Source organism: Haemaphysalis longicornis, unplaced genomic scaffold, assembly GCF_048455015.1.
Source record: "Haemaphysalis longicornis isolate Haplotype H1 unplaced genomic scaffold, Haemaphysalis longicornis Haplotype H1 scaffold_107, whole genome shotgun sequence".
NCBI lineage: Eukaryota > Metazoa > Arthropoda > Arachnida > Ixodida > Ixodidae > Haemaphysalis > Haemaphysalis longicornis.
The window spans coordinates 747828-773392 of record NW_027526212.1 but is presented as its reverse complement, the minus strand read 5'-3'; the positions used below and the strand labels follow the sequence as shown (position 1 = coordinate 773392).

Below are 25565 nucleotides of genomic sequence, written 5' to 3'. Positions count from 1 at the left end.
CACATTTATAACCGTTATCCTGTAAGCTGGTTTTTGTTATACAATATACGATAGAACTTTTCCTACGAACGTTTAGGCAGAACGCAAGCCACTGTATTCCCCGCGGTTATTGTTTCTTCTGCTAATGAAAGAAGTGGTACATTGAAAAGATATATGAAGGAAGTCCTCGCCTCGTTTATGTTTCTGACTGCCGTTTCCATAAAGTGCCTATCAACCGTATCAAGGAAGACCCTCAACAGGGAGGAGAAGGAAGTGGTGTTCTCGGTGCCCCTATATCGATGATTACACAGTGCTGTTCATCATCGACATGCTTTATCTTGCGTAAACAATGCTGTCAAACGCCCGTGAACACAATTAAGAGGGTGATAGCATTTTTACTAAAAATAGAACATTTTTGTCTGCCTGTTTTTCTCTATCCTCCTCAAATCAGCCACCCAGCCAAGAGTAATATATGGGCTGAGGCGAGAACTGTATACAGGTGAAACGTGCATAAACAACTCTGGTACCATTTCAACACTTGTCGCCATTGCTGAGCAAAAATAAAACAGACAATATTGAGTCAAGACATTAATGATAACTAATGCGTACAGTGCTGTTCTAGTTGAAAATAGATGCGTGCTTACTTACGGCAATATCAAATCGCAACATACAGCTAAAAATAATGTTTTGTGGCACAAATTATGGAATGGGTCACGTGAGAACCTAGAACTTGTAGCGACAAGGTCCTACCGTAACGGGAGGTCCCACTAGAAGGTGAGCGAGCAGTGGAACGCGGTAGAATTGAATTGGTTTGAGCCGACTTCCACCGTGTTTACTGTAGGAGAACCGACACATGAGGAGAAGAATGAGGTGCTTGGGTGGAACAAAGAAAATACATTTACGTGGCAATAGAGGGAGAAGATTATCTTCGTTCCACGGAGTTTTCACCGAATCGCGCAGATACGGAGCCAATTTTTGTTCACGTTACATGCGAACACATCCCCTTTTGAAACTTGAACGGAAGAGAAAGGCTTGTGTGTTGCCAGGCGAAACGTTGCACATTATGTGGAAAACCGCCAACAGTTTGGTTGTTTGAACAGCAAAGATGTTTCAGCCTTTATTTCAGCCGTATATCATTAGAACAAAAACAAGTACAAAAAACGGGCGCAGGTGAGCGTGTGCCTCGTGAGGAGCTCCTGGCTTCAGCTAGACTCGTGGCCTAGCACCACGTGATGAGTTTGCAAAAACATACCTAGAAAAAATTTATTTCCCTTCAAATCTGTGAAGAGTGATGACCTGCGAAGCCGGATGCAGTCCAGGCGGTGCATAACACAAAATACGTTTGCTTGTGCTTTGCAACTGACCATACTTCCAAGCCAGTTAGATGGTTGCAACTTGAAAAGACCAGCTTTATTCTGTGAAACGAACATGGAGCCGTCTGCTTCCCTACCACGTCTTAGGCTCTTATGTTTGTGTAACGAACCGACCCAATCAGGTCGGTTCATTACACAACCACTGAAGAAACTGTACGGCTTGCCTTGGGCCGTTTGACGTCCTCGTTTTAGCCTTCCGCCAGCAAACGGACGTGTCATCCCAGTAGGGGCGTGAAACCTATAGCTGTGTGTGCGTGCCCCCTCCCTCCTCTTTCCAATCCCAACCCATGCACTACAGACTTAACCACTCCAGATTTGCAAGTAGGCTGATGTATGAATCGGCGCTTGATGTGAACATCTATCGCGCTGTCGTCCGAGATGTGGCGAGAAAAGGACTGCAGGGTTCCTTGCACATCGATGTAGATGTTCATTACCTGGCCTCGGATGCCGTACTGACTGCGGCCGTGAGAGAGACGCCTCATGCACACTGACGGTAAACGGGAGTGTCACAAGACGCTCCACTACCATGTTCTGGGCGAGGCGGGTATACCCACCCGAAGGTGGTCGCGTACTTGGGCATGACACTCTTTAGTTGGGCTCCTTGTGTGTTTCGCTCCCCATGCATCCTTAACATTAGAAGGCCTTTGCGGGAAGTTGGCGGACAGCACCCGAAGGTCGGGCTTCTTTCCATTAGAATCTTTAACATTCCCAATTTTGCGGACGTTGTTCTCAAACCAAAATTTTATTGGACACTTACAAACTCACACCGAAATTGCGATAGAGAAACGTGCGTTGGAAATTTGAATTGGCACCCCTGAATGGGCACCTTTGAATTTGCTGCCCTGACTGGTGGCGTGGTAACGGCGCATTCTCGCAGCGCCGTCGGAGCTGCGTTTTTCTGCGTCGCCTTGACGGTTCAACCTTGGCGTGTCGAATCAGATTCCGTTCCTAATCAGTTCGTGATTCTCTGTAGCGACTTTGAGTCTCCCTTCGGCTTTTTCGCCCTTGTTCATCGAATGATCTCTGTTCATCCAGGAAGCGAACTACTAGTGGGCGCCCCATGGTTCATAGGTTCCGCACACCATGAACTGCACAACATTGGAAGCCCTTTGCGGGAAGTTGGCGGCCAGCACCCTAAGGTCGGCCTCCTTTCCGTCAAATATTTGTTTCTAATCTTGTTTACGTGGTTATTGAACCGGAGTGTATTGCACACTTCAAAACGTCGCCCAAATGGCGATCAACGGAATCGTGTCTGAACTCAAGTAAATCGTGGCTCAGTGGCTGAGGCGTTGTGCTGGTTAACACGAGGCCACGGGTTCCACTTCCGGCCGCGGCGGCCGCTGTTCTGATGAAGGCGAAAAGCAAGAACGCCCGTGTGTTCGGCACACGATAAAGATACCCAGGTGATCAACATTACTCCGGAGCCCTCTACTGCGGCACCTCTCATCACCTGCGTTGCGTCGGCGCAGCAATCAATGAATCAGTAAAATGAAGAGTCCTTTTCCCCAAGGCGAACTTCTTCATAGGGACGTTTATTCCTCCTCCTCCTCAGTAAAATGAAGTAAATCGCGCTACATGTTTTGGGGTAGCGGCTTTTTGCTGCTTTTGCGTCCATTCGCGCTACTGTGCTTGCGACGCTGCTTGAATCGCCACCATGATTACACCGAGCAAACGGCACGCATCCGTCCAAATGCGACCTTACAGGGCAGTTGTTCATAACGGTGCTACCGCAATTAGCCGATTGGGAAACTTGTGAAAGACGCATCGGTGGTGCAGAAGGGGTAACAGTTATGGCATACGGGTCCGCGGTTGCGAGGAGGAGCGCCGGAGAGGCGCCGAGTAAATTTGCTTCACCAGAATGAAAAGAGGGTTGAAGGTTGGGGGGATGGGGTTAGACATATACTACTTTGCAGTAAAAAAGGCCGCGATGCCCGGGAAAAACAAGCACACGCCCATAGCGCACAGCCAAAGTTGAAAACGGTGGGTAGTTGTAGCCGTCGCTGCCATATCGAAGTAGACAGCCCCACGGCTTCCGGCGCCGGCGTTGTCGGTCCCTTCCGCTATAGCTCTTAACGGCCTTTCTAACGGCGTGGATCTGCACTGAACAGGCATTCATTTGTTTGAAGCCGAACGTCGGACGGCCGCCGCTGGGCATCGTTCGCCACTTCTAGGGCTTCTTCACTCGTTTTTCACGATATGGAGGTAGATGTTTATGATTGAAATGACCAATCACGTCAGCATGTCTTTGAATAAGGCCGCTCAAAGCAGGCTGATTCGCAGTCTTATCGCGCTCCTATTTAGAGTATCATTCGTTGTCTTATCGGTTTTCGGAAAGCGCCTTACAGCCTTAGAAACATAAGACGTCAACTAAGACTGCGAATAAAATTCGACTGCGAATAAGTCTGTCTTATTGCGGTTCGAGCAAGTGGGCCCTGGAGTACGGCCGGCCCCTGCCCTATCCTGACACACACAGGGATGGCGCATGATTATGTGGGTCGGGAAGTAAAAAGAGGCGCTGGAGGGGAGTGAGCGGAATATTCGGGCCATGTGTTGCGAACGAGCGATTTTCTCCTCACTTGCTCAGAAGCAACTGTCGTTTTCGCGTTATGTGATTCTACAATTCGCTCTCAGAAAAATTAAATAAAACTTTCCGTAAGTGCACTTGTCGTGTCCTCCCGGGCCCTCACGTGACGCTTGCAAAGTGAGGCTGTTGTGATTTACAGGTGATTCGGTTGGTGGTAAATAATGGAGGCTTTATGGCCGGCGCTGCAGCGCCGTGAAACACTTGTGGCGTAGAAGTTTCAAGGGGGCACTTTTGATGAGAATGTTTCACCTTAAAATCTAGAACGATGTTGAAGCGGTGGACGGCATTCTTACCTTCTTTTTCGTTTTCTTCTTTTTCATCCTTTCTTTCTTCTTCTTCTTCTTCTTCTTCTTTATCATCAGGTACAAAAGGTGTCGAATGCAATATGTTGTATCCCTTTGATATGTTGTCGTAGGAAAAATTCATAACCACACTGGTCACCAGCGAGCGACTGGGTAAGAAAGATGCAGACGGAAGCGCCATTTAACTTGGTGCGTCACACGAACTCAGAAAGAAAGCTTTAGTGTTTCAACACTGTAGATCTGCAAGTTCACACAGTTGTATACGTAAATATACATATATAATTTGGGACAACAAAAACTCGCCAACGGCGAGTAGAAACAATAGGAAAGAAAAGTTGGACACATGTGAAGAACGACTTGTGTTCATCAGGGTACGTACAGTACACTCGACCGGTACAGCAAGGGAGATGGGAGCGCTAGGGAGAGGTCCTGTTCCAGCAAACGCAGAAGTTGAAAAAATAAAAAGAGGCCAAGAAGTCTACAATAAAGTTGACTCTGAATTACAGGTGGCCCTCACTTTCCCAAAATATAGCCGTTGCGCTTTACACTTGCGTTGTGGCAGTGGGAGGTAATGGATATGTAGAGGTGCTGCAGAAGTTAAACGGAGCACAAGAGCGTTGGCCGGATCGGAAAAAAAGGCGCCCTAGAAAAACTGCATGCCAGGGCTATGTATGAATGGATGCACCCGTGGATGCACCATGGATAGCGAGCGTGCGCAAGCCCATCCGGCGGGCCCATCTCGACATCCTTATCGCCGGCTCAAGCGAAGCCACGCCGCTCCCCTCGCTGTTCGGAAATTTTCGCAGCTTTATCAACGCCACTAAAAAAATCTGGCACTGCGCGTGCTGCAGACGTGTTGCTCAGCGGCGATCCTTCAGTTACCGCACAAAGGTTCAAGGTATAAGCTGGATAATCCAAGACGAGAACCAGTTCTACGTGTACCACCACGACAGCTGCACATGCATAAAAAGAAGGCTTTCGGAGGTAAAAAATATTTTTCATGCGCGATGTGATCAGGGGCTGTGGCGGACGCTATAAAATGGGTTCCACGTGTTATTTAGGGAAATAAGTAAAATGTGTTAATTGCCTTTTTAATTATTCTAGTTAGGTATTTGGTTGTGATAAGGAAATTGTAGAGGATCATCAGTCAAACCGATAACCATCAATATACGAGAAGCGTGGACAGGAGCAGTTGAAGGTCAACGGAGGAGGCCTTCGTCTGGCAGTGCACTATAGTAGGTTGCTAATGATGATGGTGAATTGCCTCTAGAGCTAGGGGCTCCGAACGTCACTCCACCGGAAGCCCCCAAACGGACCCCAGCGGCTGCAGAGTACCGCAAAACCATGCCTACACCTGAATGTCGTTCAGAGCTGAACACGTCACACGCACTCCACGCTTTTAGATGCGAAGCATCTCATAGTCGGAGCTATGTCCCTCCCTTGTTGTTGTTGCACCATCCACACCCCCACTGCGCATGCTCGGCTGGCTCCTGGAGCGACAGTGTTGCCGGTGTCTTCCTGGACCGGCACGAGACCACCACACTTCCCCTTTAAGGGCTCCTGGAGCGACAGTGTTGCCGGTGTCTTCCTGGGCCGGCACGAGACGATCACGCTTCATGCGCCTTCGACGTTTGATCGTCGTCGGCAGCGGCGTACGTCGGCGAGTCTCGGCGGGCCGTGATTACAACCAGCCCAAAACCATCCGGTGAACGTGCATCGACGTCATCTTCAGCAACCTTAGTGTTCATACACTACAACAGCGTTTGACTTTGCATTTGAAAGACCATAAGGTGGTCATAATCAAACCGGAACACCAAGCACAGCCCTACGTCCTCTACGTTGAACATGATTATGATATTGCTTAAATAAACATAAACTCGTACCACGTTCAACGTCTCTCTCTCTCTCTCTCTCTCTCTCTCTCTCTTTAATGCCTCTTCAGTCTCTCCACTCTAACACCCCCCCTCCAATATAATTACACCATCTTCCGGTAGGGGAACCCTGAGTAGTATGTGAAACAGCCATGGGGTCAACGAAATTTTCCTTTTCGTAGTTCCGGTAAGTGAAAAGTGTGGTAGTTGCCATAGAAACCAAACGGTAAATATAACGGTAGCTACGTACCTCAACCTAACAGAAGACGATCTGAAAACTGATGGGCACCCGAATCGACCCCTAGGCTGCTTCGCATACTACTCAGGGTTCCCCTGCGGGAATATGGCGTAATGTTTCTTTGGATCGACAGGAAAGTATTTGAATCGTGGTGGCCGTTTGGGTGCGGAGACAATGACGCGTGCTCAAACAATATAAAAGAAAATAAAAGGAAAAGAAACGGAGAAGTTTGTAATGTAGAAATTCGCGGTATCATGTTACAGCTCATCAGCATCGGCAGATTTATCATTTGCGCCACAAAACATCGCTGCACTGGCGTATAGCCATATTTTTCGAACGCGGTGATTGCATGTGTAGCAGCCAGGAATGTCGGCTGCCGGACGAGGCGAGAAAGCGGACGTGCGGCTGGTTTGCAGTTTCAAGACAAGACTATATATTTTCCAAAGATGCATACGCCGAGAGTTACCCCCCGACGAGGGAAAGAAGGGGAACCCCCGCGTCCTTCTAAAATAGAGGAAAAAGACCCCCCGAGCAAGCAGGCGGCAACGCCGCAAGGACTAATCCCAGGAATGGGCCGTACAACAAGTTGTTCCCCGAAGCGGGCAGGGAGCAGGTGCCGGCGTCGCCAATACGAGTTTTTCACAAAGGCGCACTGTCGACAGGCCAGCTGGAGATCGGAGAGAGGAATGTTTGCGCGGCGGTGCAAAGCGGCTTCCGCTACAGAGGCTCCGCCCTAGATTGCGGAGCTTTTAAAGAAAGGCAGCAGTTACCAGCTGAATGGCGAAAGGTCAGTGTCCACTGGTTATCACTGAAAACGTACGTGAGACGCTGCATGAACAGAAACCTCAATATGAGCAGGCTTGGAGCGGTTGACGGCGACGACTTCTCGTTTGCCCTGCACGTCGATTGTGATGGTCTTGTTATTACGTCCCAAAACTTTGAAAGGGCCATCGTACGGCGGAGTGAGGGACGGCTTTGTTGCGTCGTGTTCCATGAACACGTGTCGCTGAGTCCATGTCGGAGAAAGTGAAAACCTTTCTGCTGCGGGAGATGCGAGGTGCTAATGGCCTGAGTTGCGCAAGCCATGCGCGCAGCTTCTCGATGTGGTCGGAGGATGATGGGGCGGAAAGTGTCTGGTCGGAGAATAATTCTCCCAGGAGGCGCACTGTTGAGCCGTACACCATTTCCGCTGCGCTCAAGCCGAGCGAGGTCTTCCTTCAACATTGAGCGTAGGCCAAGAAGAATGAGCAGGAGCTTTTCCACCCAGTGCTGGCGATCGAGTATCGCTGTAAGTGCAGCTATGATGTACCTGTGCAAGCGCAGAACGATTCAGTTGCTGTCGGGGCGGTAGGCGGTTGTCTGCTGCAGCCCCGTGTCTAGGAGGGTCGAAAACGGGGAAAAGAGGTTGCTCTGGAATTGCCGTCCCCGGTCAGTGGTTATGCAAGCGGGGCAGCCAAAGCGGGACACCCATGTCTGAATAAAGGCCTGCGCGACCGTCTCAGCTGATATATCCACAATTGGTACATCTGTATCGGCTGTATCTGCTGTATCTGTCGGCTGTATCTGTCGATGCATGTGAGCAGGTATCAGAAACCTTCGCAGGGCGGTAGCGGTCCCACCAGGTCGAGGTGAACGTGGTCAAAGAGCGACTCAGGAGTCCCAAATTCCTGTAGTGGAGCACGAGTGTGGCGAGTTACCTTCACTTGCTAACACGTTTCACATGTCCGAGCCCAACGTAGCACGTCAGGGTTGCCGCCGGGCCAAACGAAGCGTTCTGTCATCGGCCCCTGGGTGGCGCGGACACTTGGTGGAGTGCGAAGTGTTGGAAATTCAGTTGGACGAAAGCTCGTGGGGTTGTCTGGAGGTATCGCAGGCTATTGTGTTCTGGAAGTAGGGAAGTGCAACCTCCGAAGGCACGGTTGAAGATCCCCCACCTTTCAGTCTCGTCAACTCAGTGTCCTCCCGCTGAGCCGCGGCCATCGCCTGGAAGTGCAGGACTTTTGCGCCGGAAGCGTTGACGTGAGACAAGGCGTCGGCTGCTTCGTTTTTGACTCCAGGAACGTGGCGGATGTCTGTAGAAAACTGAGAGATGAATGAGAGCTGACGAATTTGCCGTTGTGAATAGGAGGAACTGTTGCTGTTGAAAACGTAGGTGAGGAAATTTTGGTCTGTCAAGATGTAGAACTCGCGACCTTCGGGGAAGTAGCGGAAATGCTTAATGGAACAATAGATTGCGAGTATCTCCCTGCTACAAGTGCTGGACGGTACTTCTGCAGGCTTCAGGCGCTTCGAAAAGAAGCCAAGCGGCTTCCACTGTGCAGCCTCCTGTTGCTGCAGCACTGCTCCGACCGATGTGGAGAAGGCGTCTACCATGAGGCGTGTAGGAGCGGCCGGCAGTGGATGTATGAGAAGGGTAGCCGCGGCCAGCTCGTCCTTAGCTTTCTGGAGAGCGTTCCGGTGTTCGTCAGACCAACGAAATTCTGGTGCCTTTTGGTCGTCTCGGCGCAGCAGGTCGAGCAATGGCTGGAGTTTTTGAGCACAAGGCGGAATGAACCGCCGCTGAAAGTTTAAGAGCTCGAGGAAATATCTCAGCTTGCGGAAAGATGTCGGAGCAGGAAACTTCTTGACCGCTTCTACCCTCGACTCCATTGGCATAATGCCTTCAGCAGTGATGTGGTGGCCGAGGAAGTTGAGTGCCTTGACACCAAACACGAACTTTTGAGGTTTCAACACCAGACCGTGCTCACCCCGGCGCTGAAAGAGCTGGCGGAGGTGCTGTTCGTGCTCGCTAGGAGTTTCACTGGCCACCAAAATGTTATCCGGGTAGACAAAGATGAAGGGAAGACCCCGGGTGATTTCATCCGTAAACCTTTGGAAGGTACGTGCTGCATGTTTCTCGTCGTAGGGCATACGGAAAAACTCACAGGCCGAATGGAGTTGTTATAGCTGTTTTTGGTATGTCGCCCGGTTCGACGGAGATTTGGTGGTATGCCGCTACGAGGCCGACCTTGCTGTATAAATCTGTACCTGCCAGCCGCGCACTGTTATCGTGAATGGGTGGCAGAGGACAGTGGTCCGGCGTTGTTGATGCGTTCAAGGCTCTGTAGACAGCGCACGGCGCCAGTCGTCCCCGTCGTTTTTAGGCACCATGTGCAGCGGCGATGAATGGTTGCTAGACGAAGGGCGAACAATTCCTAGCTGCAGCTCGGAATCACTGCGTACAGCTTGAAGCCTGTTGCTGGACAGCCGTCGTGGCCGGGCGGTGACTGGCGGCCCGGTGGTGACGATGTGGTGAGTCACGTTATGTTTCACTGGCTTTTCTGTGTGGCCGGGCTTGGTGAAAGAAGGGAATTCGGCCAGGACATGGTGGTAGGAAGATACTTGCTGGAAGGCGCTGGTGCCAGATGAGCAGGTGTTTGACTCCAAACCACGTACTTTGAGGGATGCGTTGTTATCCTTGAGGCAACGGTCACTTACGCTCACATCCAGGTTGAAGTGGCTCAGAAAGTCTGCTCCGAGTGTGGCAATATTAACGTCCACCACCACGAAGACCCAGCGAAACAGGCGCCTTAGTCCGACGTCTATTGTCAGCGAGTGGAAGCCGTACGTATAGCGATGGCAGTATTGTTCACCGCCTGCAGCGACGATATGTTCTTGCTACGTCGGCGATTCTCGGGGGTTGCCCGGACAATAGAGATTTAGGTTCCTGTGTCGACTAGCAGACGCGAGTTGCTTACGTGGTCGACTACAAAGAACAGGTGGCTGGGTGGAGGGCCGATGTCGTAAGTCGCCGTTAATGACTGGCCGGAGCGTTTCCCGGAAACGAGCAAGGTTGAGTGCAGCGGCTAGCACCAGTGCCGAAACGACGGTGGTACCAGCAAACTCTGTCCTGTCTATCTCGAGACTGGCTTCTCTGGCAGAGCTTGGCTGTCTTGAAAGGGATCGGTTGCGTCGTTGCTCGTCCTGTTGGGGAGCGCCAGATAGCAAAAGTTGCTGCATGTTCTCGTTAAGTTGTTTCACTTTCTCCTCAATCCGCGACAGTCGATCTGATTGCTCGTGTGTTCTTGCAGCAGCTATGGGCACGACGTTTAGGCTATAGTATCCCGTGATGCGATCGGCACGTTGCGCTAGTCGATCAAGGGACGTCTCCTTTGAACCCGCGAGAACAACGCGCACCGACTGGGGCAGCCGTTGCAGAAAAATTTCACGAATTAGTGGGAGCTGGCCGTCCTGACGCGCTTGCACACCGAGTAGTTGCCGCATCCGGTGCAGCAGTTGGGAGGGTCTTTGGTAGCACAGCTCTTAGCGACATAAGAGCTGCGGAAGTCTGCTTTCTTCAGGCGCCTCGAGGCGGTCCAGCACCGTCGTTTTGAGGGTGCCATATTTCCCTTGAGGGGGGGGGGTTAAATCAAAATGAAGTCGATAGCGTGGGCGATTTCTGGGGGCAGGGCTGCAACGACGTGAAGGTACTTCGTCGACTGCGAGGTGATGTGCCGGAGCTGAAGACCGGTCTCAACTTGGCTGAACCAAACTTGCGGATTTTTATACCAAAAATTTGGTAGCTTTAGTTCTGTGGCGACGACTGCAGGCGTGGAGGCAACAGTGTTGTCGTCGGAGCTCATGGCGGCGTGTTCGTTGGAGCGTTGTTCGGGTCACCAATTTTGTAGCAGCCGGGAATGTCGGCTACCGGAGGAAGCGAGAAAGCAGACGTGCGGCTGGTTTGCAGTTTCAAGACAAGACTGTTTATTTTCGAACGATGCATACGGCGAGAGTCCCCCCCCCCTCCTCCACGAGGAAAAGAAGGAGAACCGCCGCGTCCTTCTGAAAGAGAGAGGAAAAGGGCCCCCCGAGCGAGCAGGCGGCAACGCCGCCAGGACTAATCCAAATTTAATATCTCTAGTTGACGAAAAAGGTGCAGTTGCACCCCATTCTGAAAGCTGCGTTCCGCTTAATGACGCATTCAAAAAAGTTTTTCTACCATGTCAGCCACATCCCCATTCATATCCCTGCGGTACCGCAATACTTACTTCAATGAAACCACTAGTAGTAGACTGGGTTGGAATAATACCTTTAATTGTCAAGTTAAAGCTTTCCTCATCGTCAGGGGTTGATGGAATAAACTCAAAATTTCCTGAAAAACACCGACATTTATTGTTCCATAATTGTTGCAGAAATTTTTACTCAATCACTTAATTCTTGTGTATTACCTGACGATTGGAAAATTGGCAAAGTAGTACCATTCTTCAAGTCCGGTAATGCACATAACCCCCTTAATTATCGTCCCATATCATTGACCAGTGTCCCTTGCAAGCTGTTTGAACATATCATTTACTCAAGCCTGGTTACATTTCTTGAAAATAACTCCTTTTTTTCACCATGCCAGCACGGATTTCGAAAAACGTTTTCTTGTGAAACTCAGCTAATTTCTTTTACAAATGACCTTTTCTGCACTCTTGATGATGGTCATTATATTGATTGCATTTTTTTGGACTTTTCCAAAGCATTTGACCTCGTCTCCGATCACTTGCTATGTAAAAAACTACGTGATTTAAACATGGATCCCCGTATTCGAGCCTGGATTAAAAACTTCTTAACCGATAGATTACAGTTTGTTACAGCCAATGATTAAGATTCATCTTTCTGTCCAGTCACCTCCGGCGTACCCCAAGGTTCCGTGCTCGGTCTACTACTGTTTCTCATTTACATCAATGACCTGCCTAACACCATTAGATCTCACATTAGATTATTTGCAGATGACTGCGTTTTTTACAGAGTGATTTCTTCTACGGCTGACTCATCAACACTGCAATCTCACCTTGATGCAGTAGGTAATTGGTGTGACAACTGGCAAATGCGCTTAAATACTAACAAATGTAAAATGGTGAGACTTTCGCGACGAACTAATCTTGCTGAAACATTACCTACACTATACACGATTCAGGGACAACCACTTGAAATAGTTACTACTTATAAGTATCTAGGAGTACACATATGTAACAAGTTATCCTGGGAAACACATGTTAATTATATTGTAAGCAATGCTAACCGAACATTGGGATATCTGCGACGTAATTTTTTTATGGCTCCATCTAACTTAAAACTAGTTCTTTACCAGACACAAATCCGCCCTAAACTCGAGTATGCCTGTTCAGTGTGGGACCCTGTGCATGACTACCTTATTAACACCCTAGAATCCGTACAAAACCGCAGCGCACGCTTTATCCTATCTAATTATGCTCGCAAGGTCAGTATATCTTCAATGAAACGAACGCTAAACCTGCCTCCTCTTTCCCTTCGTAGAAAGCTGTCACGGCTTAACCTGTTTCATAAAATCCACCCCTTCAATCCACAGCTAAAAATGAACTTCTTTCCAGTCCAGCATACATATCGTCGCATATAGATCACCCTTTGAAAGTGAACATCCCTCATTGTCGTACTAATCTGCGTTTCCATTCATTCATACCTAAAACATCAGACGATTGGAACCGCCTGCCAAGTGCGATAGCTACAATTACCGATGCGCGCGCATTTCGCTCAGCAATTGAACTACATTTATCTGTAGTATAGTAGTGCCCCATCATGTGTTTATTCCCTTGTGTATTTGTATAGCTCATCTTCTTTTGGCATTGAAAAGTTGTTTTGCCATTTTGCACTAGTGTAAATTGTGTGTTCACCTAGTTTATGGCACTCTGCCGCTTACTTTACAGTATTATTTTTTATGTGCTCTGTATTTTATGCATTTGTTTATTACATTTTCATTGAGTTGTTCTTGTGTTTGTATTTATGGCTTCGCATTTTCTTTGCTGTAAACTTCCCTTTTATGTAGGTATTTTTCCCACTATTTGTACAAACCCCACTGCCTTCAGTAAGGCCCCATGGGCATTGAAGGTACCGAAATAAATAAATAAATAATCCCAGGAGTCGGCCGGACAACAAGTTGTTCTCCGAAGAGGGGGGGAGCAGGCGCCGGCGTCGCCAATACAATTCTTTTACAAAGGCGCACTGTCGACCGGCTGGCTGCAGACCGGAGAGAAAAGAATGCTTGCGCGCCGGCGCCAAGCGGCTTCCGCTACACATGCATGAACACAATAGGAAACCTCACATTAGCCGCACATTTGTATGCTCTACGAAACCGCGGTCATCGCGTACCATCACTTCATACGTTCAAAACGTTGTTGAACCGCTTTTTCACCACTGGAGCGATGCATCAACAAAGGAGAAGACGCAGCCATATCCTTAGCGAAGATTTTAAAACCGGCGTCTTAACCTACGTCAACTGGAAGCTACAGGCGAGTGTAAGAGAAATCGCTAATGCATTTTCAGGCGACGACGGTTCAGTTTGGAGAGTGTTGGGGAAACAATACTTTCCCCCGTGTAACCTGTAACCTCATTCAAACTACGTCCAGAAGCTACTGATACAAAGAAGGCACATGAAGCTGAACGTCAACGGAAACGACGAATTGAAATTAATGGGAACTTCAGTCGACCCCATGGCTGCTTCGCATACTACACAGGGTTCCCCTACGGGAAGATGGTGTAATTTGTTTCAAGAGGAGGCATGTAAAAAGTGAAGTGTATCAAAGAGCTCCAACAAGCCTGCAGTATCTCAAGGCAGAATCACAACAGCCCTGGCCAACGTTCCAGAGGACAAGAATGGGCGTTCTGAACGTTCATTGAAATGTTGCGTCCAGTATGTATTAGTACGTAAGACCAACATTTTCAGCATTCTACTGAGCGTTCCTCCAAAAAAGGGGAGCTTCCTGGCAGCACCGAAGCGTTTGTTGAGCTGCGAGTTGTGAAATCGGTACCTAAGTTCAGAAGTGCAAAAGCCGTAAAACGCTTTACAAAAGCTACCTCGGTTGTACCACAAAGCAAAACGCTTTCAGATAGGGCAATGCATTCGTGGGGTTGCAGTTCGCCGCCGCACTCAGCCGCGACCTCCACGTTTCGTGGGGAGGTTACAGGTCCCCCCCCCCAGGAGGTTCCGATCGCGAGAAGGTTCCAGCGAATGATAGACACGGCGCCGCTTGCCTCTGTTGGGGCTGAAAACGGGTTCAGCTACGGGTGGCATCAGGTCGTAGGTGTGGCATTGCGGGCGCTCAGATGTGCTCAGCTGCCGCACAGAGCTCGTTGCGTGCATCTGGAGAGCTGACGTCCTGAGCTGTGTTAAAATTTCGCACTTACAATGTCGCAAATACAATTATAGGTATTGCTTTGACTTGTGATCCTCTACAATATTTTGTTTACAATCAAACAGCTAACAGAAATAATGATCATACAAGAGTGATCACACAATACTGTTAATTCTTCCTCTAAATAGCACGTGCGACCCGGTCTATAGCCCCCTCTAGGGCCCCTGGTCAGTTCGCTCAAGAAACACAATTTTACCTCCGAAAGACTATTTTGTAAAATGAAATCCTTCCCTGAAGCACCCTGCATATCGGCAGCTTTTGTATCACGCCCCAGTGTTAGATCGATGTCGCCTAAGGCTAAACTCAGCGTCAGGCGCAAAATCGTTCTTCTTTACGCGGAAAAGTGCGGCCAGGGGATCAAACAGGATAATGTAAGTTATGGGGACTCAAACGGCCGGCTTGATGACGCTCCCCGTCGAGGACCTGAGGGCTGTACTTGGACGAAGTCGACAATGTGATCGCTGCTGCAGCCATCGTCGATGCTTTCCAGAGAGTGCGAAAGAAATTCGGGATCTTGAAGCTGAACGCCAGTCAGGGCACAATTTGCAACCGTCTGTAAGACGTCGGTGTAAGCTGGTGCTTGGAGACACAGATGCTGTACTTAATGGCAAAACCAAAAGCAAAGCCTCGAATTTGCTCTCGCTCACGTGCAGTGATCTTTGGACGAGTGGCGTACGGTCGTCTTCAACGACGAATTCACCTTCTCTACGAGATGGGATAAACAGTGGAGTGTATGGCGTCCATACAGGTGGATGTACGCCGCAAGTATATTAATTTGTATTTTCACTTTTTTCTGTATTCATAAGAAATTTACAGGCTGAGGACAGGGCATTGGGTAAGGAGGGCATTTCAAAACTTAGGTAGCGTACAACGTACACGCAGGATCAGTGAAAAAATAAAAGTGTAAATGAAAACGCTCATTTCGCGATACAGGGTGAGGTAGATATGAAGGTATACAGCCCTTGTTGACTTGAACACGGTGAAGGAGGAATACATTAGCTACGAATAAAAGACAGCAGAGCTATAAATCTCCCTAATACGGAATTCGCTCGAATTTCAAGAGCAAGAACATGGTCTCAGGGTGAAAAGAGTGACTAGCTCACTGCGAAATGTATTGGATCAGATATATCTGCTATGCAATCAGGAAGGTCATTCAAAGACTACCAACCGGAGGCGGTGGTGATGAATTGGACGCATTAGTTTGGCCGTATATGCGTATGAAGCTGAACTGATAATGCAATCTCCACGAAAAAGAATCAGATGCTTGTAGCTGAACCCAACTTCGTTTATTGATGTTGACGAGTGGTTCTTTATGAGGCATGGCCGACTAGCGGCAAGAAAAGCGCCAAAAGCACGGTACTTCATGAGACTGGTGTGAAAGTAAACACTACAGCATTGCAGTTAAAATAGGCGTCAGATGAATTAAAAGGCAATGAAGCTGGCTAATGTGAATGGCCAGGTAAGCAGCGTGTATGATAAGAGATGACGTGCGAACATTTGATGTCATTGAGAAACGTGAAGTTGTGCTTATGAGAAATCTGGGGAACGTCACCTAAAAAATACCAGGGGTGCAGAGGAATGTATTCTGTGTACAGCTGTGGGAAGCGTTTATGTCGTGTTGTGTTGGGTGTTGTACATCGTATTACTATGTGATTAATTTCGCATGACTCCTGTGGATCATAAATTAGTCACGTGACTTACCATGACATTTCTAACGTAAAAAGAAGGGGTATCTTAGACATCAAATGAAAGCTGCTGAATTACTTGTTCGCGTAGTATGGAAGAAGAATCTTGGTAAACATGATTCCTTATGATATCGCATGACTCTTATGGGTCATGAATAAGTCACGCGACTTACCATCACATCTTTTCTATCACAACTATTGGCATCATCACTGTGAAATGAACGCTGTTGAATTACGTGTTTACATTATGTGCAAAAGAATCTTGTTATGAGAGAGTATATGCTTATTGAAAAGGCGAAGAGGTCGGCCTGATAAGTTAATATTGGGCCTGCTACTTCCCTCTGGGGGGAGGGTACTGGGGACAGAAAGAAAAAGGAATGAATATGGAAGGTATGGGAGATGACAATGAAAACGACAAATGAACTATGTTGAACTATGTACAAGCAGTAAAACCAACAAACATCTCACGTACAACGTGGCGCTGAATCAGATGCCTACAGTTCATTTTTTAGCACAGTACTATCATCCATGAAAAAAAAAGAAACTGGTCAGACATTATTTCGCAGTCTGTTCAATTTTGCCGCAACCTAGAGGCAAGAACCCAAAGAGGAGTCCCCAAGAAATGTAAGCAGGGCTTTAAAGGCTAGGCTTTGCTTCCTGTTGTCAGGCCAGGTGCCCAAAATCTTTTGTTCGGACAGAGGGCGAGTGTCCAAGCGTAGTAAAGCTTTCTCAAGGTTCATTCGCTCACTAGAGTACTTTGGACAAGCGCTAAGCAAATGTTCGATAATCTCAGGACAACCACACAGAAGGCAGTTTGGGCTGTCCTCTCGTCCGATTGCGTGAAGATACTTCTGAGTCAATGCTACTCCAAGACGCAGCCTGTGTGGCTATGTCTCTTGACTTCGGCGAAGACGAAGAGCATGACTGACCCAGAACTTGCGCTCTGGATCGAGCTTGTGAAGGCGTTCAGGTCGATTCTGCGGGTCCGACGAATGCAAGGCTGCAGCTTGTTTACGTGCTCCCTTAAGCATCGCGTTATCATCCTGCCTTGAGATCGGTATAGACAGGAGTTCTATTGTGGTGTGCCTGCTGTGCTTCTGCATCTGCCAACTCATTTCCCGCGATGCCACAGTGACTTCGTATCTACTGAAACACCACCGTGAGGCCCTTTTCATTCAACTCTTTAAACAAGATAGCGGCATCAGTGGTCAGCTGATTGTACGTGCCTCGCTTCATTGGGTACTTTAATACCTGCAGCGAGGGTTTGCAGTCACAAAAGAAAATCCACTGCTGTGGCCTTTCACTAGAAATGGTGCGGAGCGCTTCGCGTAAACCGACAAGTTCTGCTGCCGTAAACGACGTCCTGTAAGCAATCTTGAAACGTTGGGTCAGGTCCTACCCAGGCATAACCACTGCCGCTGCCGACGAAGACGCCGTGACCGAGCCGTCAACAAAAACATGCGACGCCTCTCCGGACATTTCACTGATGTAAAATAGTGAAAGTTGTCTTAACACCGAAGACGTCCTGTGGGATTTTTTACCGATTTCAGGAATCGACAACAGCACCTGTTATGGTGCAGTGATGTATGGTAAACATGATTCCTTATCATGTCGCATGGCTTTTGTGGATCACGAATTCGTCACGTGACTTAGCATGGCGTTTATTACATCACGAGTAGTGGCATGTTAGGTATCAGATAAACGGTGTTTAATTGATTGTCATTGATGCGCCCAAAAATATTTTCATGGTGAACATGATTCCTTATGATAGAGAAAGACTCGTACGAATCATGAATTAGTCACGCGACTTGCCATTATCGTTTTTAGATCAGAAGTATTGGCCTTATAGGTATCAAATGAACGTTGTTCAATAGTTTGCTCACGTGACGGGGAAGATACTCTTCTCATGGGTAACATGATTGCTTATGATGTCGCATGATCCGTACGGATCATGAATTAGTCATGCAACGTACCGTGACGTTTTTACATCACATGGAATGGAATCATAGATACGAAATAAACGCTGTTTAATAGCTTGCTCGCTTGATGTGCAAAGTAATCTTGTCACGCTAAACATTATTTCTTATGATGTCAAGTGACTCCTATGGATCATAAATTCGTCAAATGACTTACCATGAGGTTTGCAAATCTCGCATATTGGCTTCATGCGTATGTGATAAACGCTGTTGAATTGCTTGTTTACGTGATGTGCTAAAGAATGTTGTCATCCTAAACGTGATTCCTTATGATGTCGCCGAAGTTCCACGGATGAAAAATTAGCCGTGTGACTTACCATGAAATTAACGCCATTGAATGGTTGTTTACCAGATGTGCGAAAAAAAATTGCCATTGTAAACATGATTTATTACCATGTCGCACGACTCCTCTGGATCATGAATGTCACGTCAGTTACATGACATTTCATACATCGGTGCAATGGCGTCAAATGTATCAACTGAATGCGTTTTAATTGTTTCTTTAGGCTGCCTGTCTTTCACAATGACATGTTTTATTCACAGTTTCTGTAACCAAACAATTCAATAGCGTTCTTTTGATACCTACCATGCCATTACATGTGATGTATGAACTGACGTTGCTTATTCATGATCCAGAGGAGTCAAGCGACATTGTAAGGAATCTTGTTCTCGATTTGATTTTTTGCGCATAACCTAAGTACCCCATCCAACAGCGTTGATTTGATATGCATGATGCCAATACCCGCAGTGGCTTATCTAGATGGGACAGCGCCCATGGCAAAGATATTTTTGCGCCCCTCAGGATTATAATGATAGTAATCATCAATACTATAGTTGATGACAGGGTAAGAATGCAGCTCCGCCCACTAGCGTTGTTTGGCCGCTAGCTGACTCTCCGCGGTTAGAAAAAATAGTTCGTTATATTGCAGCTGTTTATACCCATGATTACTAATATGAGCGGCTGACAGTATAACCATCTGATTATGATGTCGTTTATATATGTTTCATTCCGAAGAATGAATGATTTTCACAGGAAAAAGAAAAAGTCATCCTCATTGAAAACTGGCTCAGGAGAAAAAAAATTACTCACTAAAACAAAGGTTATTCTTGATAGACACTATTTCCGGTGTATTTTATGCCTAAATCAAAGCTATCTGTGATTGTTTTACTGTTCGACAACAGAAATAAACATATAAACAACGCGCACACAATTTTGTGGGTCTGAATAGTTCGAATTTCGACCGCTGCACGTCGCTTAGCCGTCGTCTGCTTGGAGAAACATGATCAACATAAAGGCCGACCTCCATGCAGCGAAATGTAGGCGAAAAGGCGGCGAACGTCGCCCGGCGGCGGCCGCTCCGCCGCCGGCGTCGAAAATACGGCTGTTCGTCGGCGATCTACGCGAGCTAGATGTCGAACGCGCGGCGGCGAACGCGACCGGAAGCGGCAAACTGCATTTTGAGGCCGCAGCCAATCACAGCCTCGTACTTCGTTGTACTTCCTGTCCTGTCTTCCTTCGGCGGCGTTCGCCGGGTCACGTTGCATGGAGGTTGGGGTGGACGAAAACTGAGCGGCGCGTCAAACCACGGCGTCCGCCGCGCCAAGTTCGCCGAGAAACTTCGCTGCATGGAGGTCGGCCTTAATGGTCGTCGTTATATTTTTTCGGGCTCGTCGCAGTTCGACTATTTCTTCACTTCGCGTGTGCAATCATTGTCAAGAAATGTAGTCGGTACAATATCTTCCACAGCCATCATCACCGCTAAATCAAGCGTCGTAAACGCAGGGTGCAAGAAAGGGGCGGTTCGTCGCCGCAATGGCTGGATGCAGTGCACGGACTGTGTAAGCCCAGGGTGAAAAGGAAACCAGCGGCGAAAATTCATCGGTGCCTTTCAGAAATCGGCGGCGATATCAACGGGCCACGCATTGTTCTATGCGACTGTTTCGAACGTAGTGACGCACTGCAAACACCTATCGGGGCGACGCACGTAACCGTGGAGGTCGCGATGCCGCATAAGGTGTCCTGCTTGCGAAATCAGCTGTAGGTGCGAAGAAACAAGCGTTATTTTATTCCGCTTAAACGAGACGTCAACACCGTATGGCGCGAGCAGAGAACTGCGGGATGTGAAACGTTACAAGACTAAGCATTTCTACTTCACGAGACACGCGAGTGGCAAGACTCTCTACGTCAGTTGGTTAGACTGACAGTATACAGTGTCATGGTTTCAATCCAGGCGACCATTTCCGAGGTGTTTCCCGGTGATGTAATAAAAGAGCTGCCGGCGTTTCTTTAGTGTCATATCACCACCGCACAGTTCACAGTGGAATGATAACGCAGAGAACCCTAACTGACGCTGAAAATTGATAGCAAAACACCCTTAAGCACTAGCAGCCGCCTAAAAAAAATTCTCCCGCATTTCCCCGAGGGGGAGAATGTGAAAGTGCGAATGCACGGTTGTCGGCCCGCTTGCGGCGCTTGCGCTCGGCCCCCGCAGCCCACCGCCTCGCCGCCTTCTCTTCCATCTCTTCCATCGGGTTTGTAGTATCACGTGTACACCACGCAGTTATCAAGCCGCTATAACGCCGCTGAGTCGCCAACGCACGCCGCTGACGACGTAGTTTGAATGCGTTAAAGATATAAGGCGCGTCACTAACACTGATATCAGCGTCGCGTCCGTGGCTTGGTCGGTAGAGCGTCGCGCTGCGGCCGCAAAGTCCTCGGATCGAATTCTGGCGCCGGATGCTGTTTATTTTATGCACTTAAAAAGAAACAGCATCCGGCGCCAGGTTTCGATCCGAGGACTTTGCGGCCGCAGCGCGACGCTCTACCGACCAAGCCACGGACGCGACGCTGATATCAGTGTTAGTGACGCGCCTTATATCTTTAACGCATTCAAACTACGTCGTCAGCGGCGTGCGTTGGCGACTCAGCGGCGTTATAGCGGCTTGATAACTGCGTGGTGTACACGTGATACTACAAACCCGATGGAAGAGATGGAAGAGAAGACGGCGAGGCGGTGGGCTGCGGGGGCCGAGCGCAAGCGCCGCAAGCGGGCCGACAACCGTGCATTCGTACTTTCACATTCTCCCCCTCGGGGAAATGCGGGGGAATTTTTAAATATAGAGGAGCACTGCAGACGCCGCCGCCGCCGCCGCCGCCGGCGGCGGTGGATGGTTTGGGGTCGTTTATAAAGTGCATTCGCACTTAAAATTACTGTTGCGAGCTTTTATGAAAAAAAAAAAACGAATAGTGACCTACAAATGCATCCGTCCGAAGTTCATTTCCAAGTTGTGCTACATTCAACTTTCATTGGCTTTACACTGATGTGCAGCAGCCTACCGTGAAGATATTTTTATTGTTGATGAGGCTTTTGAAATAGCATACATAAAGAAAATATTCGGTTCAACATGTAGTTGCTTTGCAGCCATGTCATGTCAAGCTTTTGTGGAAGCATTTTAATTTCTGATAATCTTCCCGAAGCCAATAATCTTCTCCTATGTACACCAAACAGTGACGTCGAACACTGACTGCCCCATACGAAACCTGAACGAACAGCTATACATCATCATCATCATCACCAGCCTGTCTACGCCCACTGCAGGGCAAATGCCTCTCCCAGTCTTCTCCAATTACCTCGGTCCTGTGCCAACCGTGACCAATTTATCCCCGCAAACTTCTTGATCTCATCAGCCCATCTAATTTTCTGCCGCCCCCTGCAGCGCTTGCCTTCTCTAGGGATCCACTCTGTTACCCTTAACGACCAGCGGTTATCTTGCCTTCGCATTACATGCCCTGCCCACGTCCATTTCCTCTTCTTAATTTTTACCAATATGTCTTTAACACCAGTTTGCTCCCTGACCCACTCCGCTCTCTTCCTGTCCCTTAATGTTACACCTAGCATTTTCCGCTCCATTGCCCGCTGAGTCGTTCTCAATTTAAGTTGAACCCTCTTAGTCAGCCTCCAAGTTTCTGCCCCGTAGGTGAGTACCGGTAATATGCAGCTGTCATACACTTTCTTCTTCAGCGACAATGGTAGGCTGCTATTCATTATCTGGGAATGTCTGCCATATGCACCCCACCCCATTCTGATTCTTCTAATTATCTCTGCCTCATGGTTGGGATCTGGGGTCACAACTTGGCCTAAGTAGATATATTCGCTTACCACTTCCACTGCCTCGCCACCTATCTCAAACTGCTGTGCTGTCCCGAAGTTATTAATCATTACTTTAGTTTTCTGCATATTAATTTTCAGGCCCACGGTTCTACTCTGTTCGCCCAGTGCAGAAAGCATGCTTTGCAATTCGTCCCCCGAGTTACTTAGCAACGCAACGTCGTCAGCAAATCTGAGGTTACTGAGGTATTCTCCATTAACCCTTACTCCCACCTGTTCCCAATCCAGCGTTCTGAATATTTCTTGTAAGCATGCTGTGAATAACATTGGAGAGATTGCGTCTCCTTGTCTGACACCCTTCCTTATAGGTATTTTACTGCTCTCCCTATGGAGGATGATGGTAGCTGTAGACCCATTGTAGATATCCTCTAGTATTCTTACGTATTGCTCATCTACCCCCTGGTTCCGTAATGCCTGAATGACTGCTAGGGTTTCGACCGAGTCAAATGCTTTCTCATAATCTATGAAGGCTAAATATAGGGGTTCATTATACTCAGCGCACTTCTCTATCACCTGATTGATCGTGTGAATATGGTCCATTGTTGAGTAACCTTTACGGAACCCTGCTTGTTCTTTAGGTTGACTGAAATCTAAGGTTGCAGAGATTCGGTTAGCGATTACCTTGGTAAATACCTTGTAGACGACTGACAGTAAGCTGATCGGCCTGTAATTTTTCAAGTCCATCATGTCGCCTTTCTTATGGATTAGGATGATGTTCGCGTTCTTCCAAGATTCCGGTACCATTGCGGTCTTTAGGCATTGCGTATACAGGTTTGCCAGTTTTTCAAGTACAATTTCTCCGCCATCCTTCAAGAGGTCTGCTGTTATCTGATCCTCACCAGGTGCTTTGCCCCCTTTCATTTCTTTCAAAGCCTTCTTTACTTCTTCGGTCGTTACTGGTGGGATGTCTATCTCCTGTGAACTACTGTCTCGTTCGGCATAATCCTGTATGTCCCGGCTACTGTACAGATCTCTATAGAACTCCTCGGCCGCTGTGACTATTTTATCCCTATTTGTGATGACATTGCCTTCCTTATCCTTAAGTGCATACAGCTGATTTTTCCCCACGCCAAGACGTCTCTTCGCTGCTTTCAGGCTACCTCCGTTTTTTACAACGTATTCGATCCTCTCCATATTATACTTCCGTATGTCAACTGTCTTCCGCTTATTGATTAACTTCGAGAGCTCGGCTAGTTCTATTCTGTCAGCTGCGGTAGAGATTCTCATGGTTTGCCGTTTCCTGATTAGATCTTTCGTCTCCTGTGAAAGTTTACCAGTATCCTGTCTAGCCATAGTGCCCCCGACTTCTACTGCACATTCCGTGATAATGCGTGTAAGGTTGTCGCTGGCTTCCTGTGTCGTAAGCTCGGCTTCCATGTTAAGGGAGGTATATCGGTTCTGCAGCGCGATCCTGAATTCTTCTACTTTATGTCTTACTGTTAGCTCATTTATTGGCTTCTTTCGTACTAGCTTGTTGCGGTCCCTCCTCAAATCTAGCCTAACTCGAGATCTTACCATACGGTGGTCACTACACCTTACCCTTCCGAGCACTTCCACATCCTGCACAACGCCAGGGTGATCGCATAATATGAAGTCTATTTCATTTTTGTGCTCCCCATTCGGGCTCCTCCAGGTCCACTTCCGACTCTCCCGTTTACAGAAGAAGGTATTCATTATCCGTAGGTTATTCCGTTCTGCAAACTCAACTAGTAGGTCCCCCCTGCTATTTCTACAGCCCAGACCATAGTTCCCAACTGCCTTGTCTCCAGCCTGATTCTTGCCTACTTTAGCATTGAAGTCCCCCATAACTACGGTATACTGTGTTTTTACTTTAGCCATTGCCGATTCCACATCTTCATAGAAGCGTTCCACTACTTGGTCGTCGTGGCTGGATGTGGGCGCGTAGCCCTGCACCACCTTGAGCTTGTACCTCTTATTGAGCCTAATTACAAGACCTGCGGCCCTTTCGTTAATGCTATAGTATTCGTCTATGTTGCCAGCTATGTTTTTATTGACTAGAAATCCCACTCCCAGTTCTCTTCTGTCCTCTAGACCACGGTAACATAGGACGTGTCCATTTTGCAGCACCGTAAAGGCTTCACCCGTCCTCCTAACCTCGCTAAGCCCTATTACATCCCATTTAATGCCCTCTAATTCCTCAAACAACACCTCGAGACTTGCTTCGCTAGATAAGGTTCGCGCGTTAAACGTTGCCAGGTTCAGATTCCATTGGCGGCCTGTCCGGGTCCAGGGATTCTTAGCACCCTCTGCTACGTCACAGGTCTGACCGCCGCCGTGGTCAGTTGCTTCGCAGCCGCTGGGGACTGAGGGCCGAGGGTTAATTGGCGTATTCAAGGGAGGTTGTGGCTGTTACTACACCAGGGTGGCCAATCCTGCTCTGGTGAGGGAGTGCGTTGCCGGCAATGGTCGCCGGGATCAGGCCGCACCCCAAGCCCCAATGTGCAATTCCAAAATTGCGTAGTTTTTTTTTTTAACGCGACTGGCTTATTCCGTTTGCGGAGCTAGCTTTTAACCCCTGGGCGCGGGCCATCGTGGTTCTGCATGCTTCGCAGTTAACATTTCGACACGGCGGGGTCATCACTCTCGCAAAAGAAAACGAAAAAGAAAAAAGAAAGCAGCGCGAGCTACATACCGCCGCCCTTTGCTTCCAGTACGTAGCATCGGCAGGGAGACCCTCGAGAAACGCGACTGACTTATTCCGTTTGCGGAGCTAGCTTTTAACCCCTGGGCGCGGGCCATCGTGGTTCTGCATGCTTCGCAGTTAACATTTCGACACGGCGGGGTCATCACTCTCGCAAAAGAAAACGAAAAAGAAAAAATTGGCCATGTATCTGCTCCTATATACAGCTATACAAGTATAAACAGCTATACAAGTGCACTCAATTCTTACTGCACCTATTTAGACAACCACACTCAACAGGCCCAATGATATGAGTATGAACGTGAGATCTAAGTGAATTATTTAAAAATGTGCCGGCATCTCCATGCAAGCATTTCCATTTTATCCACTTCTGCAACCAATCAGTGCACCAAACTGGAACAGGGAGAAGAAATGTTTAATTCTCACTGCCCCTTGTCAAGGTGTCATGGGCTACTGCACAAGCATTTTCTATTCTTACCACACTTTCCAGCCAGCAGCAGCAAAGTGGCACCCTGAAAGCCTGACATTAGATCC

At 48.2% G+C, this 25565-nt stretch overlaps 1 protein-coding gene across 1 annotated transcript in view; it reads right to left on the bottom strand.

The window, feature by feature from the left end:
* The window catches only part of LOC144160571 (uncharacterized), a 174857-nt gene that overhangs the window by 61406 nt on the left and 87886 nt on the right, over positions 1 to 25565 (bottom strand). Inside the window, exon 3 of the mRNA XM_077691829.1 lies at positions 4230 to 4387. Coding sequence (XP_077547955.1) covers positions 4230 to 4387 — 158 coding nt within the window. The remainder of the gene's footprint in view (positions 1 to 4229; positions 4388 to 25565) is intronic.